Source organism: Quercus robur, chromosome 4, assembly GCF_932294415.1.
Source record: "Quercus robur chromosome 4, dhQueRobu3.1, whole genome shotgun sequence".
Taxonomy (NCBI): Eukaryota; Viridiplantae; Streptophyta; class Magnoliopsida; order Fagales; family Fagaceae; genus Quercus; species Quercus robur.
The window spans coordinates 21,948,610-21,964,494 of NC_065537.1; the positions used below are offsets into that span (position 1 = coordinate 21,948,610).

Sequence of the window (15,885 nt, forward strand, 5' to 3'; positions counted from 1 at the left end):
TATTTTCAAAATTTTGTTTTTGGGAATATAAAGAAAAAACAATTTTGTTGTATTTTTTAAATAAAAAATATGTTTGGTTAGTTAAAATTAAAATAAATAAATAAATAAAATAGTTTTTTGAAGAAAAAAATAGAAAATACTAAAATATTTTGTTACTTGGATTTGAACTCTAGTGCTAACTCATTAAATGAGACAGATTCATTAAATTAAATACGTATTTTCATTGACTTTTGAAAATTAGAAACTGAAAACAACTTTTTGCATGTTTTCAGTTTCCTTCGCAAATTAAGTTTTAAGAACAATTTTTGTTTTTAGTCCATTTTAGGTTTCCAAACAAGTTTTTTAGTTTCAAAAATAGAAAATTGTTTTCGGAAACAGAAAATAAGATGAAAACAGTTACCAAACATACCCTAAAGTGTTTCACACACACAGACTAAGATCGGCTAAGGTGGAGCTACGACGCAAGAGAGACTTGTATTGGGCAAGTAGTGTCTACTGGACAAGATCAATAATGGAATATTAGACAAATAAGAGCCACGCATACATATCACACCGAAAGTTCTGAAGAATTGGCAAGAGTCAACAAATTAGTGAAATTACACATGAAACTGCAATTCATGTGCTCTGGTCCTGTCCTTTTGCAAGAAACGTTTGGGCACTAAGCAGGGTACGGGTGCAGAAATGCAGAAATGAGGCAGATTACTTCTTCCTTCTCTTCAAGCACATGCAGTGCATCCTGGATGGAGTAGACCTGGATCGATGGGCAGTCACTGCGTGGTGCATATGGAACGCAAGGAGTAAATATTTACTTTGAGCACTTTCAGCAGGAGCCACGGTTTATCATAGAGAGAGCTACTGCCTTGCTAACCGAACACCACACATTCATGGCAGCTTAGCAGGTGTGAGAAGCCATATACCTTAAGGTTTAGATGGATTTTGTACTTGAAATTCCTGGGGATACGACTGAGATGTGGTCTGTATCTCCCCCAAGACCAAACTGATTAGTTTGGCATCATCTGTATACATTGAGCATGTTTTAATAAAATTCTCTACCGTTCGTTCAAAAAAAAGAAACAAATTCACATGAAAATTGGAATCTTCACGGTGTAGCCATACAGAGTAAGAAGTAGTGTATTAAATTCAAACATCCCTTGACCTACCAATGAAGGTTGGTACCTACAGAATCAGTTTTATTACTGATTGGCACTATGATTGTTTTTGCCTAGTTGCAATAACAGATATGAAGTGATCACCTAAGTAGAGAAAAAAGAATGCTGAAATTACAGTGTTTTATATATGCTTGCTAGAAATATGAAAGTCTCCAGTCTCTATAACCAAAATCACAATGACAAATTTCTCAGAAATATTTTTATCTGTGATGCCGGTAGAAGAAATAATGTGCACATCCTTTTTCATTAATAAGTAACACACACATACCCTATGTGTTCTGAACCCATAACCATACCCTCCACCCTTTTTTGTGGGAGAACGAAGTACCATTTGAGCTAGAGCTTTTTTTTTTTTTTTTGGATAAGGTAATGTAAAATTTCTTTGATATCAAAAAATAGAGTCACCCAAGTACACAGGAAGTATACAATAAAGGACCATACAATCAACCACTCAAATCACATAAATCTATCAAATCAATAACAGACCATAAGGACTGACATCCAATCCAACAAAGCTTTACAGAAAAATAAGTTGAGATCAGACATAGTTTTTTCAATTTATCTTCAAAGCTCTGGTTATTCCTCTCCCTCCACAGACACCACATCTAACAATGCGGGGCAGCCATCCATGACAATTCTGGAGCTAGAGCTCATTAATATCAATGTGCACTTTATAAGAATGTATTTCCCTTGACATTTTTTTTTTTTTCATAATTTATTACAATGGGGGAGTAGAGATTTAAACTTTGGACGTTTTCATTGGAAACACCAAGGGTGCCAATTAAGCTACAATGCTCTTGGCATGAAATCCCTTGTCATGTAGTAGGATAAATCATAACCCTTGAAAACATCATATATTTGTTGTTATTCACCACAAATCTACCACAAAAGTTTGTAGGAGATACAGGATGATGCACTGAGTTTGTATCTGAGGTCTAGCAAACAATTATTGGAAATACTTTCAATCAAAGGGTATGCTATTTTTACTTCTTGTAGTTCAGAAAATTCACACTCAAAATAAAAAGAAGATAATTATGGTTTCATGTGAATAGGTTACAACTCTTTTTCCTTTTATTTTCCCTTTGACAAAACAAATAATATTTTCCACAAGAACCCTGACCCTGATGATTTAAGTCATAGTTGCAGTTGTTCTTAATAACATAGATCAGAGATGTTAGAAATCACCTTGTAATCTTCTAGGTGTGATCATCAACAACAGCAAAGCAGTAATTGAAGAGAGGACTAATTGCCAAATGTGATGTAAGACTGCTTGGGAGCTTGAGAAACCACAAAACTATGGAATTGAGTATGCTCATCTCCAATGAAACTCAGGGCAGAATATATGCACAACGTTCCAAAACAGTTTCTGGCAACCCTATCTCCAGAAATGAAATGGGAAGAGGGCAGAGGAAGCAAAGAAATGGTTTTGAAGGTGTGGTGTCAAGAATTCTGAAGGAGGGAGACCCTTTGTGCAACAATATAAAGATGTAGAGTCCTTATAAATAGAGGTCAATACAAGCATTCTGAAGGACTCTTAAAATAGTGACAATTATTGTCATCGAGCAGAATCCTGAGCTTAAAAAGAATGATGAACTGGTCTACAAAGAACACACAACAACGACAAGAACCTGTTATGGTCATTTAGTAGAACAAGCTCCTGTATGCTTAACTGAGAGTCCAAAAGGATTACAGCCTTCACATGCTAGGCAAATTTTTATCCCATCAGCACAAAGTGAGATGCCTTCATCAAACTTTTAGCAAACGTCCAGCCCCTACAAGTTTCCACAAGATGTTGGCTGCATATTAAACCATCATTACCCATTGAAAGAATGATGGCTTTTCTTTTAATTCTTTTCAGGAAAAGCATCCTAAGAAGCTGTGTTTCCTTCCAAACAAAGCCTTGAGACCAGCCTCAAATAATCAACCATAAGAAACAGAAGAAACTCAAACCATATATGAGATGATAGCTCCCACAGATATCTACAAAAAACACTGGTGGTAGTTACCTCTTCTGACATGTACATCATTTTAAAGAAAGGAAACCAGTCATTATCTGCTGTACTCCAACTGATTCATTTCCATTGACATGGTCCAAAGCATAACATATATCCTTTCAAAGTCCATATGTGATTGATATCCTGCATGAAACATATGAACCTTATCTTTCACTATTATCCAACTGCACCCTGGATTCTTCCTAATCCCTTTTGACTTTTTGGTCATTCTGACTTCATCACCATCCTCCTTTTTCCCCTCAACAGAATATAAGTTGGATAAGACCACATAAGGGGTTGCATTATCAGGCTCCAATTTGACAAGTTGCTCAGCTGCAAGCTTTGCAATATCAATACGTACGTGGGTCTTGCTTGCACCAAGAAGAGCCCCCCAAACTCCAGAATGGGGTTCAAAAGGCATTGAACGGATCAAATCAATCGCTTTGTCTAGAAATCCAGCTCTGCCAAGGAGATCAACCATGCATGCATAGTGGTCAGGCCCCGGTTCAATACCATATAATGAAATCATTGATGTAAAGTAGTTCCATCCTTCTTTCACAAGTCCCACATGGGTGCAGGCTGAAAGAATGCCAAGAAATGTGATTTGATTTGGTTCATGGCCTTCATTCTGCATTTTTTGAAATAAATTAAGTGCTTCTTCCCCAACCCCATTTTGGGCAAATCCAGTAATCATTGAGTTAAAGGATACAATATTGGGTGCATTGATATTTTTGAAAATCAGGTAGGCATCATCCACATTTCCACATTTTGAATACATTGAAACCAAAGAGTTTTGAATGGACAAATCAAATTCCAAATCCATCTTTACTATGTGCGCATGGATTTGCAACCCTTGGTTAAGTGTTGCCAAACCAGCTGAAGCACTAAGCACACCACTCAAAGTAAGAGGATTTGGCCTGACTGCTTTCCGAAGCATCTTGATAAACCAACAAAAGGCCTCCTCATACTCCCCATTATTCACAAAACCAGAAATGACAGCCGTCCAAGCAATATCATCTTTCTGAGGCATCAATTCAAACAATTGGATGCATTTTTCAGTTATCCCTTTGCTTGAGAATCCGGTAATCATGGTTGTCCAGGAAATTACATCTTTTCTGGGCATCATCTCAAAAAGTGTAAAGGCTTCTTCAATTGAACCACATTGGACATAACCCGCAATCAAGGAATTCCAAGAAACCACATCTTTCCTACTCATCTGATGAAATATCTTTGTAGCTACATATGTACAACCAAATCTGCAATACATGGTAATAATAGAATTGCATAAGAAGACATCAAAATCAAATCCCATGCGAGAAGCCAATCCATGCATTTGAATCCCTTCTCTATACCTACCAAGACTACCACAACCATCAAACAGCACAGTCAAGGTAGTAGAATTAACCATCACTGATCCTTCCCTTCTCATACTCGAAAACAATTCAAACCCATCTTTGAAACTCTCTATCCTCATATACCCATCAATCATTGCTGTCCAAGTAACTACATTCCTCTCTGGCATGATATCAAACAAATTTCTAGCATCACCTACCCTTTCCTCTTTGCAATACCCATCAACCATAGAGCTCCAAGAAACCACATCTCTCTCCATCATACCCTCAAAAATTTGACCCGCCTCTTCCAACCTTCCCATCTTCAAATACCCATTTATTAGAGCATTCGAACAAACCGGATCCCGCCACTTCACCGGCATATCAGAGTAAAGCTTCTCAGCCTTGTTGAACATCCCTGCCCGTACATAACCAGTGATCATGGCAGCATAAGAGATAGCATTACGCTCGGGTATCTCATCAAACAGCTTAACAGCTTCTTCTATCACGCATTTATTCCGAATATATGCTGTGATCATGGCATTATACGAAGCAGTGTTTCGCTCAGGCATTTCATCGAACAGTTTCCGAGCTTTGACGGTATGGCCACTCTGGCCATAGGCAGTTAGCATGGCAGTCCAAGAAATGGTATTCTTGTGGGGCATATGACTGAAGACAGACTCAGCTTCTTTGATATTACCATTTTTTCCATGTTTTGTGATCTGGGTGTTGCAGTAAACAAGAAATTTGCTGGTTTTGTGGCTTGAAGCAGAGTGGAGAATGGGTTTTGATAGAATAAGGGTGGAGAAGCACGAGTAATGAAACTTCAAATATGAACAGTTTGAGAGGGAAAAGTGTCTATGGACAACGGTAATAACTCGTGTTCCGTGCATGAGTAATGGTAACAAGTAAAGCCATATCCAGAAGCAGAGTCAAAGTTCTGTGAATGAACTTACATTAGCTGTTTGCCCATGCTTAGGTTACAAAGTTCCCGCCTAGCTTGATAAACGGTTTAGGTCGGGTTGGGTCGGACTATTTAGGTTGGATCCGATTAGGTGTTGGGCCACTGGTCTTTTTATTAATTTTTTAATTTTTTATTTTTTATTATTATACAATATAAAAATTCTACTCTAATTTAATCTAAATGTATATACCTGTGAAGTTCCTTTATGGAAACTTAAATCCTGGTCTTTGCTCTCCATACCCCACAAACATTAATATTTGTGGAGTGATAATCGCGCCAAGGGTACATAATGGTAGGTCACTGCTTTTTGTCAGATTAAAACATGTTATTCCTATTACCTTAATTCGGTTATTCATGGGTTGAGGTAACCCATCATCACCCAAACTTTTTTCATGTAAAAAATAAATAAATAAGAAAAAAAAACTTTTAACATTTATTTAAAATCTTTTGTTTTTAGTATTTATTAGATGCAAATAAAATGAAAAAAAAAATAATAATTCAAAGATGAAAGTGAAATAATTTTTGAATCTTTGATTTTATAGTAAATAATTAATACTAGTCTAATTCTACAAATGAAAAAAAAAAAATATATATATATATATATATATATGTTATACATGAAACATGAAATAGAATTCAATTGCCTATAAAAATAACTAAGTCTGCATTTAGTTTTGCTTTTTAATAAAAAAAAAAAAATTCCTAAAATTCGATAAAAATATAGTTGTATTTAAAATATTGAGGTTTTAGAAGTTGAATATTATAGGGGTCTTTTTGTACTGTTGAGCTTCAACCCTTTCTGTTGTGCTATGACTTGTTAGTTTGAGGTAAGAGAGTAGGGACTGGCTTTGCTGGGACTGCGCCTCAAGCTAGCTTGTGCAAAAGTCAGGCTTACCCAATGTAGACGCGTCCGGACATAAGCACTATGGGCTGAATGTATGGTATGGTCACAACAGGAGTAACTGTTACAAGTGTTATAGTAGGAACATACTACAACAGGATAACTATGACAATAAAGCTAACATCATGAAGAAAATTAACAAAGTTATGGCAGAATAATACAACAAGTGGAAATAACACTACAACAGAAAAGAGTAAATAACTTAGTAACTTCTAGCCAAACAATAAGAATATCATCCAATAAACATAACCAACGAAATAACTTGTCTGTTGGATTATGGGTTGAGCTTTTCAGCAAAAGCAAACCCAAGAAGGGAACCAATCTCTAATGTGGGTAACCTCAACAAAGGGCTCCTGCCATAGAAGTTACTCGCTCTGGAGAAAGGGCCTAAGTGGTTTGAGCCTTTATTTACAATCTTCAGAGAATGAGTATGTCATGAGGAAGAGAAAATGTGGTCTATTGATGTATGCCTCTACTCCTATTGCTTTGCTTTCTCTCTGGTTTTCTTTTCTCACTTAGTCTTTCTACCTTTTCTTTCTCTCTCCGTGTTTTCTCTTCTCTATTTTTTCCTACTTCTTGCTTTCTTTCCTCCCTTTTACTGTTCATGGTTACCCCCTTTATACCGTCTATCATTGTGGATTTACCCCTTTTATCTCTCAACCATTTCTAGCTTCTTGTGGGCATCTCTCCAAGACTGCCCACTCACCTACTAGTTGTCCAGCCATTACCTCTACCTAGAGTGTGTTGGTTGCACCACTCTCCATTTCTAAACAAAATTACTTGTCTTGTTTCTTACCTCTCTCTGTTTTTGTTTTACCTCAATGGATAAGAATTAAGCTACCTCACCACCTACCTCTATAGCATGCATCAAGTGGTCTCAACCCACACTTATCTCTTTTGGGTGAAAAGTCATCCCAGCAGAACATTCCCCCCAAAGAAGCTTGGGTGGGAACCCTAGAATAGACCCCTATTTTCTCCTCACCGCCAAACCACACCCTCTGAACACCTTGACCCGGGTCCCACCTCCCCTATATTGGCTGGGTACAAGTAGGTGGTGCCCTGATCCGTTGTGCATGCTTCACTCTATTTGTGTTTGTTTCTTTCTAGCCTTCACACCATTTCTATTACTCTTGCGTTGTTTGGTTCTGCTATGTGTACTAGTTTGTGTTTGTCCTTTGTGGCATGGAGGATACGTGGGCTTGGCATGGAGGATACGTGGGCTTTTGAGCTCATGTCTTCTTCCTTTTATCCCTTCTTAGGTTGGGTACTGTTCAGGCGAAGGCCTTTGTCCCCATAACCTGCTAGGCCTTCGTCTTGTCTCTCTTCTTCATGGTCATGGGCCTTTTAGCCATTAATCCTGCCATATTGCTTCATTGTGTCTACCATGACCTTGTCTTGCCTTTACTTCCCATTGTCCCCGTGGGCTTGCTGGTTGGTGTTCCTGCCATATTAGCCCATTGATCCATTAACTCTTTCTGTTAGGCTTCCTCGTCCCATTTACTATATTTTTACCTCTTATCATTCTTTATGGGTTTGTTGGCCGTTATGCCATGTCAACCCATTGGATTTGCCGTTTTATTCCTTGGGCTTCCTTGGCCCATTTACTACATCTTTACCTCTTTATTGCTCTTATGGGCTTATTGGCCATCATTCCTATCATATCAGCTCATTGAGTTTACCACTTTATTTCCTAGGCTTCCTTGGTCCATTTACTTCTTCTTTACTTCTCATTATTCCCATGAGTTTACTACTTCATTTCTTGGGTTTTCTTGGCCCATTTACTTTTTCTTTATCTCTTGTTAGCTTCATGGGTCTGCTGGCTATCAATCCTGCCACTTCAACCCATTAGACTTGTGACCTCATTTTTTTTACCATTTTGCCCCTCTTTTTTTCTCATCTCCTTTATTGTTGGGTTTCTTCTACTGTTGGGCCCTTTGTTGAAAATAGGCATCAACAAATATAAGTAAATAAGATAGGGAAAAAAAAAAAAGAAAAAAAAAAAAAGAAGAAGAAAAAAAAAGAAGCTAATCCAAACTCACGTTTATATTACACTTTATGAATAGGCTGGCTACCATTCGATCTTTGCCATTTTACATGGTGGGGGTGTGATAGAAGGTGTGGAGTCAATGTTAGCAAAATTTCCGAAGTTCGTGCTCATAATTTGAGAATATGGGTTGCTAGGTGGATATCTCTTGCTTAGATCCTAAGGTCTTTATGAGTAGTGTTCTTATGGTTGCATAGTTGTCTGAATAGTTGGATGACTGAAAGGAGTGTTAGGATGAGCCAAGCTTAGGAATGCTGTGGCCTTAGTTGGTTGAACGAGTTTTTCGTGATGTTGAAAGAGACTTGATGACGGGTTGAAGGACCATTCCCATCTTATGTGTGTGAATTAAAATAAATAGACAGATAAGGGAAATAAGGTGATGAGGTTCGAACTACAAACATAAAACACCATAAAATAGACACAAAAAAATACATAGATGGATGGTTTAAGATTATAATAATTTAAATGAATGGTAGAAAACCTCTAAAAAAATCATCGAATTACTTTTAGTTTTCGATATAAGTATCATTTTCCTTTCAAATTTATCCAACTTCTCATTAAATAAATAAAAATAAATAAAACCTTTTAAGGGGGAAAAAAAGATCCGAAGAGATGCCAATTTCTCGACCCATAATTATGTCAGTGGGCCAGTATTTGTGTAGAGTCGATGCTCAAATTAAAAACTTTAGACCCCAATGTTGGCTTCAACTCGGTTGAATAAGAATCATGGATTCCCTCTGTTGTCCCATTAATTCTTATTCATTTAGGGTGCTTGGCTGGTGCTCCTTTCTATTGCAAACGAAATAAATATCTGTATTCACAAAAATTCTACAATTGTCAATATGCAATTGCCAGTTATTAATAAACAAAAAAGTTATATATCAACAAAATTGTTGTTAGTGTTTGGACTTTCGAGTAACGAGTAACTCAACTAAAATTTGAGATATATATATAGGGTGTAACTTGAAGCAATATTAAATCACTTAATATTTTTAAATTTGTTGCAAATTTTAATATTAAATCACTTAATATTTTTAAATTTGTTGCAAATTTTAACAAATCCAACGTTAAATCACATTGCTTTGCATATTTTTTATTCTTGCAAAATTTTAAGATGATAATAAATTAATATTCATGTCATCAATTAATTGTTTAAATTCAAGTATTTATAGTTTAAAAATAAGACTATTTTATGGATCAAATTGTAAATAATATCCAATTGATATGAAAATAGGCATACATGTTAAAAACATGTAATTCAATACAAATTCAATAACGAGTTATTAGGTGATATAAGTGTGTAATATTACTTAGAGTTGTATCAGATATAACTTAAACCGAACCATATATATATATAGAGAGAGAGGATCCATCCCATCCCTTCTTTTGTGTTCGGTGTTCCTTTGTTTTAGTGTGCGCACTACAAAGTCATATTTGAAGTAATATACTTGAAAACACTTGAAGCATTGTACTAATATTTTTTTTTTTAATATTATGTACTAATATTTAAGCCAATACAATTAAACTAAATTTGATGATTCTGTCTCCAGACACCCATGTACCTCATACTGAAGACAAATTTCTCAATTATCAACCTCCACCATTAATCAACACCTTTTAGACTATCAAATTATACCAGCAGTATAGATTCAACCCCCACAAAAGAAATGCCTCAAATCAGTACTTTAGTCCTATCCTTTATGCTTTTAGACTTTTAGTCTAATAGCAAGATTGGACCGTATTTGTAAAGATATATATCGATGTCCAATCATTATCAAATCCAAACCCAAATCCAATTCTAATCAATGCAACCAAAGGCATCCTAATTCTAGTAGTATTGTAAGCATTGTAATCCTAATTTAATATATGGTTAATTTAGCAAAATCACATAGATTTTTTATACGATTTATATATTAAAGATGTAGCTATTGAGAACTTTTTTATAAATAGCGAAGACAAATCACATTGATTCTCTATTGTTTTCTCTCTTTTCACTTTGTTTTCGTTTGGTTTATATATATATATAAATTTTTTTTTTCACTTAGTATTAGAACTATATTTTATTTTTTCAAATTGTATTTATTCTCTCTCTAATTATTATTCCCTTGCCAAATGGAGAATCACTAATATATTGTATTGGCAAGCACTATGATGACCACAATAACTTATAAAAGGGAGGAGCATTACTTTAAGCAAAATGCTAGATTGTTAATTCCAGAGAAGAATTGGGTTGGAGTTGGGCCATATAAAAGAGAACACATCACATGGTGCAGATACATTCACCCTCCATTTAGATGGGACAATAAGATCTAAATCTAAATCTAAATCTAAATCGTTTACCTAAACTAAGCACAACATGTGCACCAAAGCGTGCGTTGAGTGGTTTGCACATATTTGGGTATATCAAGTATCAATCCCTCATTATTTAATCAATTAGGAGCCACTTGTTTCTGGGTCTCACGTATGTTAAAGCATATCTTCTCAACACCCTACATAAACATGTGACAGATGTTGATATATACTAATTGATAGCATATATTCAATCAAGCCCCACTTTCATGATTCTCTGTATCATACTCTTATCAAAATATTTTTAGCAAACTCACTACAAGAAACCTCCATTTTTTGTTAGGTCTTTTGACATATCTGATTTAATATTCTAAAATCAATGGTCCAAAATTATTCCACCCTTTTGATACCAAGTCTCTTGCATAATGATCAACCACTAGTTAAATTTTGATACCTACAGACCACAGTTCTAATTTTGAATAATCTAACAACTATAACTGAAATTTAATTAAGCTCCACCATAACATATCAAAATTTGTGGAATGTCACGTATAGGAGATCCTTAAGTTATGTATATAATTGGTGCTATCATATGAATAATAATCTTTTCCCTCTATAAATTAAAAATTACTATATTCCCATTTTGAAATTCAAAGGAACAAAGTGATGCACAAGGTTAAGGTATCATACTTTCTAAAAGAAAATTAAATTAAAAAAAAAAAAAAAAAAGTTAAGGTATCATAAAATGGGTCCTTACCATACTGCGCAGCTAGCAGTCACAATGGACTCTCTCTCTCCTTGCTTTATTGATGCTTAATGTTTCATTTGGTGGATGATAATGATATTGTCTGGTCCTGCTCTATCCTCTTTGGGTCAACAATCCTGGCATTAATTCTGGATCTTGCTTAGTTGTGAAGACATTTGATAGAGTGGACATTTTCAGATTTATATAATAGTCTTTCCAAGATTTCTTCAATCATGGAATTCCAAACTTGATAATGGTCCCATGACGTTTATCTGTATCAAGTTGATATGATTTCATGCACATCATTCATATATTATCCCATTATTTGGTGGTGCACATGTGTGCATAATTGGCTGGTCCATATTTTGCCTATATAAAGGCCTACTTCCCTTGAGAAAGTCATTGTGACTTCTACATACTCAAAGCTTTATACTTGCTATAAACTTTCATTTTCTTTAGCTTCTTTCTTCGTTTCAATTTGTCAAAGAAGATAATTTTCTTCTTCCATATGGCTTCCCCAGTACCTGAAAATTGTGCAGGCAACATAGTTGGTAGTGACATCCAAGGGATTGAAGTTTCAGAAATTGATAGTGCAATCCTAATGTCCTTGTTAGAAGAATCACAAGGCGAAGAACGTGACGAGGATCGATTAAATAGCTTAATCAGGTCATTAGAAGAAGAGATCAATTCCAATGCAATGGACAGTCAAAATTCAAGCATGAAACCAGATTTCATTGTGGAAGATGGTCAGTTGTGCATTGTTGGAAACAAGGAGGGTCACGATTGCATGGTCTCACAAGATCAACTTGAATTTGGATTGATTGATATGGAGCCAGAGACTTCATCTCCTAGTGATGATATGAATTGGTACATGGACCTCTGTGAAAATGAGATGGATGGTATAATTGAAGTTGGAGGACTTAGTGATTATTCTCATATGTATTATGGTGTTTCCTTAGAGGAACAAGGATACAGGTCATTGTGGCAAGAAACATATGATACTGTTATTTACAATTAAGCACTGCTGGGGCATGTACATTTTGACTTTAAAGCTTTGGAAAGCACTTTGTTTTATTATGTTGTTTTCCCCAACCTATTCCAAAATAGCCATTGATTATGAAATTTTTCATAACCTCATCTTCTCTTCTATTTTGATTTCTCCCTGCTCATGTGTTATAGAAGCAGAAGGATCAAGTCAACGTTTTAACTGCAAGTATTCTAAAAACGTAAAAGAAAAAATTAAAATAATAAAATAATAAAAAAAAAAAACCTACGTAATTCACATTAAAATATTCCGTGTACACGGATGCACCCTCCTATTATAAATGAGTGGATCCCACTTGTGGGTCTTATATATTAAACCTACCTTATATGAGAGGCAAATATACAGTTCACATGATGTATACAATAATTTCTCGAGGATCATTAATCGAGAAAGTGCACTTTGTAACCTTTTGTAGAAATGGAAAAAACTTAAGTAGTTTTAGTGCTGAACTTTGGACTCTCACATAGAAGGTGGGCTCCACACTTGGGACCTATCATAGGACCACCCCATACGTTAATGTCAAATAACCCATTGCATCAACTTAAATTGGACAACCACACAAGATACGGATGATCTCACTAAATCTCAACCCAATGACCCACACCATTTTGATTGTGAAGGTCTAAAAAACTGAATGTTAAACCGTGTAATAAATTACAAAGGTCAGTCTTATATATAGGTAAACAATGTGTATTGTACAAATAACCTGCAACTATAGACCTAAGCTCATTAAGCTTTAACTCTAACAATATTCTATCACCAATGAACTAAGGTTCATTGAACGAAGTGACAAGCCCTGAGCATGGAGCTCGAGCACAACACCTTGACTTTTGAGGATGAGACGAACCATGGAGGATATGATCTTCCACCTTGAAAAGGAAGCATGAAAACTAGAACACATGGTCTCTGTTCACATAAATAAACGATCAAAATACTTGAATCTTGCCCATAACATAAGTAATCCTATAAACATTGCCCATGACAGTGATATCAACGTCGATTAAGGCCATAATTGGGGTGATAGCTATAATTAAGGGAAACGCACCAACAGCAAGCCTATAAATCTTGAACTCCTTAACCAGAGGCAGGTATGAGAAAATGAGTGCATAACATTTCCTAAAAAATATCAAGGTCAACCTCAACATGGAACCCACTGGGAAAGAATTAATAGATTAGATTTTTTTTTGGTTGAGAGGGAATATATTAGTTTTTAATTTTTAATTTTTTTTACAGGATAGAAATTATATTTTAGTTTAATTTAAGTGTATATGTGTGTGAAATTCATTCCTGAAGACTTGAACCTTGGCCCTTACTCCTTACACCCCACAACCACATGCACTTATACTTGTAGGCAGTGATATAGATTAGTAGTTAGTGATCTATATATATATATATATATATATATATATATATATATAAAAAGGTCCGCATATATAAGCCTCTTGAATAGGTGTTGAATATATGAGATAATTTATTGCCTATTTATATATAAGAGAAACATTCTATATATCCATCAATTAAAATAATTGTTTATTTAAGAATGTCCCTCATATTGTACAAATAAAAAAGAAGATTTAATGGATTAGTAGTATAGTGAAATTAAATGATTATGAAGTTATTTATTTATTTATTTTATTGTTCTATATTTGTGAATATATGTGTCGTTGTAATATGTTGGTGATCTTACTTTGAAAGTAATAGAATCAGGAAAAAAAAAAATTAAAGTAGAAGAAAACAAGATTTTAGTGGCTCGCTCAAGGGAGCTCACGACCTATTTGAGCGAGACCTTATTGTAACATGTGTAATGTTTAGGGAACCACTAAATAGCATGGTTTTTAAAACTGTATAGAACTGGTCGGTTGAACTAGTTCAACCGGGAATCAGATATGAAACCGGTTTAGTAAAAACAGAAAAACTGATGGTTCAATTGTGAAAATCACCAGTTCAACTAGTAAAAACCGAAACCGGACTAATTTTTAGTTCTTTGACCGTTTCGGATGTTAAAACCATGCTAAATAGAAAACAGAATTGATTTATCGGCACTTAGTAGTGCTTAGTCAAGCGAGATCAAACAGATGACAGGCATGAACATGCAGGGACAAGAGAGCATGACTAAAGGCTCACTCACTCGAAGACCGCTCAAGCAAGTTCATGAAGCTCACGCGAGCAAGATAGTTACAAAATGTTATTTTTGCATACCAAACAATGGAATCTGAGTCATTTGGGTTCTTAATAGCTAGCAACAACATTTTTGAGGGCTTGTATTAATCAAAGTGACCTTTTAAATGTGCCTTTTCATTTGCAACCCTTCATTGATTATAAATAGTAATCTGTACTCAATTAGTTATAGATTTTTGAGAGATTTTATTGCTTTTAAAAGCATAAAAAGTTTTGCCCCACCATAAGAGATAAATTTACAAGATTCTCCAAGATAGTTACGTGTAGAATCTAGACTTGGTTGTATCCCTGAGTTGATTTACTTGGAATCCATTAAACTCAATTGAGTAGGGGAAAATATCATCTTAAGAAAAACAATTGATTGTACCTTTAAGCCTACTTCAACTTTTTGGTTTTTCCATTAATTTCTCCTAAAATTCTCAACAAGCTTAAGAATATACTTATGAAGAATTGGAACTAATGATTTCAAGAGGCTTTCAATAAAATCTAAATCAAAATCACACCTAAACACACCATGTGCACCAAAGCGTGCGTTGGGTGGTCATACATTTGGGTATCACATTATCAACCCCTCATTATTTAATTACTTGAGAGCCCACTTGTTTCTGGGTCTCATGTATGTTAGAGCATATCTTCTCAACACCCTACATAAACATGCGACACAGATGTTTATACTTTGTTTTTTTTTCTTTATTTTTAAAGAGATGTTTATACTAATTGATAGCATATATTCAATCAAGCCCCACTTTCATGATTCTCAGTATCATATTGTGTTCAAAAGACTTTTAACCAGCTCACTTTAAGAAACCTGCATTTAGTAAGATCTTTGATATATCTGATTTAATATTGTAAACTCAGATGGTCCAAAATTACTCTTCCTTTTTTAATTAGAGTTTTACTGATCTATAAGGACCGCACAAAAAGTGATAATTCTTTTCTATCCACTATACCCTATCCCTTGTAATGCTTTTTCACAAGATATCTTTCTTAATGTACATTGAAAATGTATTATCACCACTCTTTCACATAAAAATCAAGGGTGTAGCCGTGTAGGTATTATGAATACATTGTGAAAGTGACACGAATATTTCTAGTATAGGTATGATTTAATCCCAAGTCACTACAAAAATGTTGATTTTCTTAATTGGGTCGAAACCAATGAAAAACGTATGAAAAAAAATCCACAAAAAAAAGATTATTTTGAAATTCAATATGAACCTCAATG

At 35.0% G+C, this 15,885-nt stretch overlaps 2 protein-coding genes and 1 long non-coding RNA gene across 3 annotated transcripts; 1 reads left to right on the forward strand and 2 right to left on the reverse strand.

The window, feature by feature from the left end:
* Nucleotides 1-455: 455 nt before the first annotated feature.
* On the reverse strand, nt 456-5,509 carry LOC126720869 (pentatricopeptide repeat-containing protein At1g53600, mitochondrial). The gene is made up of 2 exons (XM_050423707.1): nt 2,355-5,509; nt 456-1,016 (listed from the first exon to the last, which is right to left on the reverse strand). The coding sequence occupies exon 1, from the start codon at nt 5,385-5,387 to the stop codon at nt 3,219-3,221; it is 2,169 nt and encodes a 722-aa protein (XP_050279664.1). The 5' UTR covers nt 5,388-5,509; the 3' UTR covers nt 456-1,016; nt 2,355-3,218.
* Nucleotides 5,510-8,832: 3,323 nt separating this feature from the next.
* LOC126720871 (uncharacterized) lies at nt 8,833-11,680 on the reverse strand. The gene is made up of 2 exons (XR_007653715.1): nt 11,450-11,680; nt 8,833-9,214 (listed from the first exon to the last, which is right to left on the reverse strand). It is a non-coding gene; the product is annotated as an uncharacterized LOC126720871 (long non-coding RNA).
* Nucleotides 11,681-11,815: 135 nt separating this feature from the next.
* Nucleotides 11,816-12,511, forward strand: LOC126720870 (uncharacterized). The gene has a single exon (XM_050423708.1). The coding sequence runs from the start codon at nt 11,946-11,948 to the stop codon at nt 12,453-12,455; it is 510 nt and encodes a 169-aa protein (XP_050279665.1). The 5' UTR covers nt 11,816-11,945; the 3' UTR covers nt 12,456-12,511.
* Nucleotides 12,512-15,885: the final 3,374 nt, after the last annotated feature.

What these genes read in the sequence shown, in the direction of transcription:
- LOC126720870 (XM_050423708.1), top strand. Translation starts at nt 11,946, where the DNA reads ATGGCTTCCCCAGTACCTGAAAATTGTGCAGGCAACATAGTTGGTAGT.
- LOC126720869 (XM_050423707.1), bottom strand. Translation starts at nt 5,387, where the DNA reads ATGCACGGAACACGAGTTATTACCGTTGTCCATAGACACTTTTCCCTC.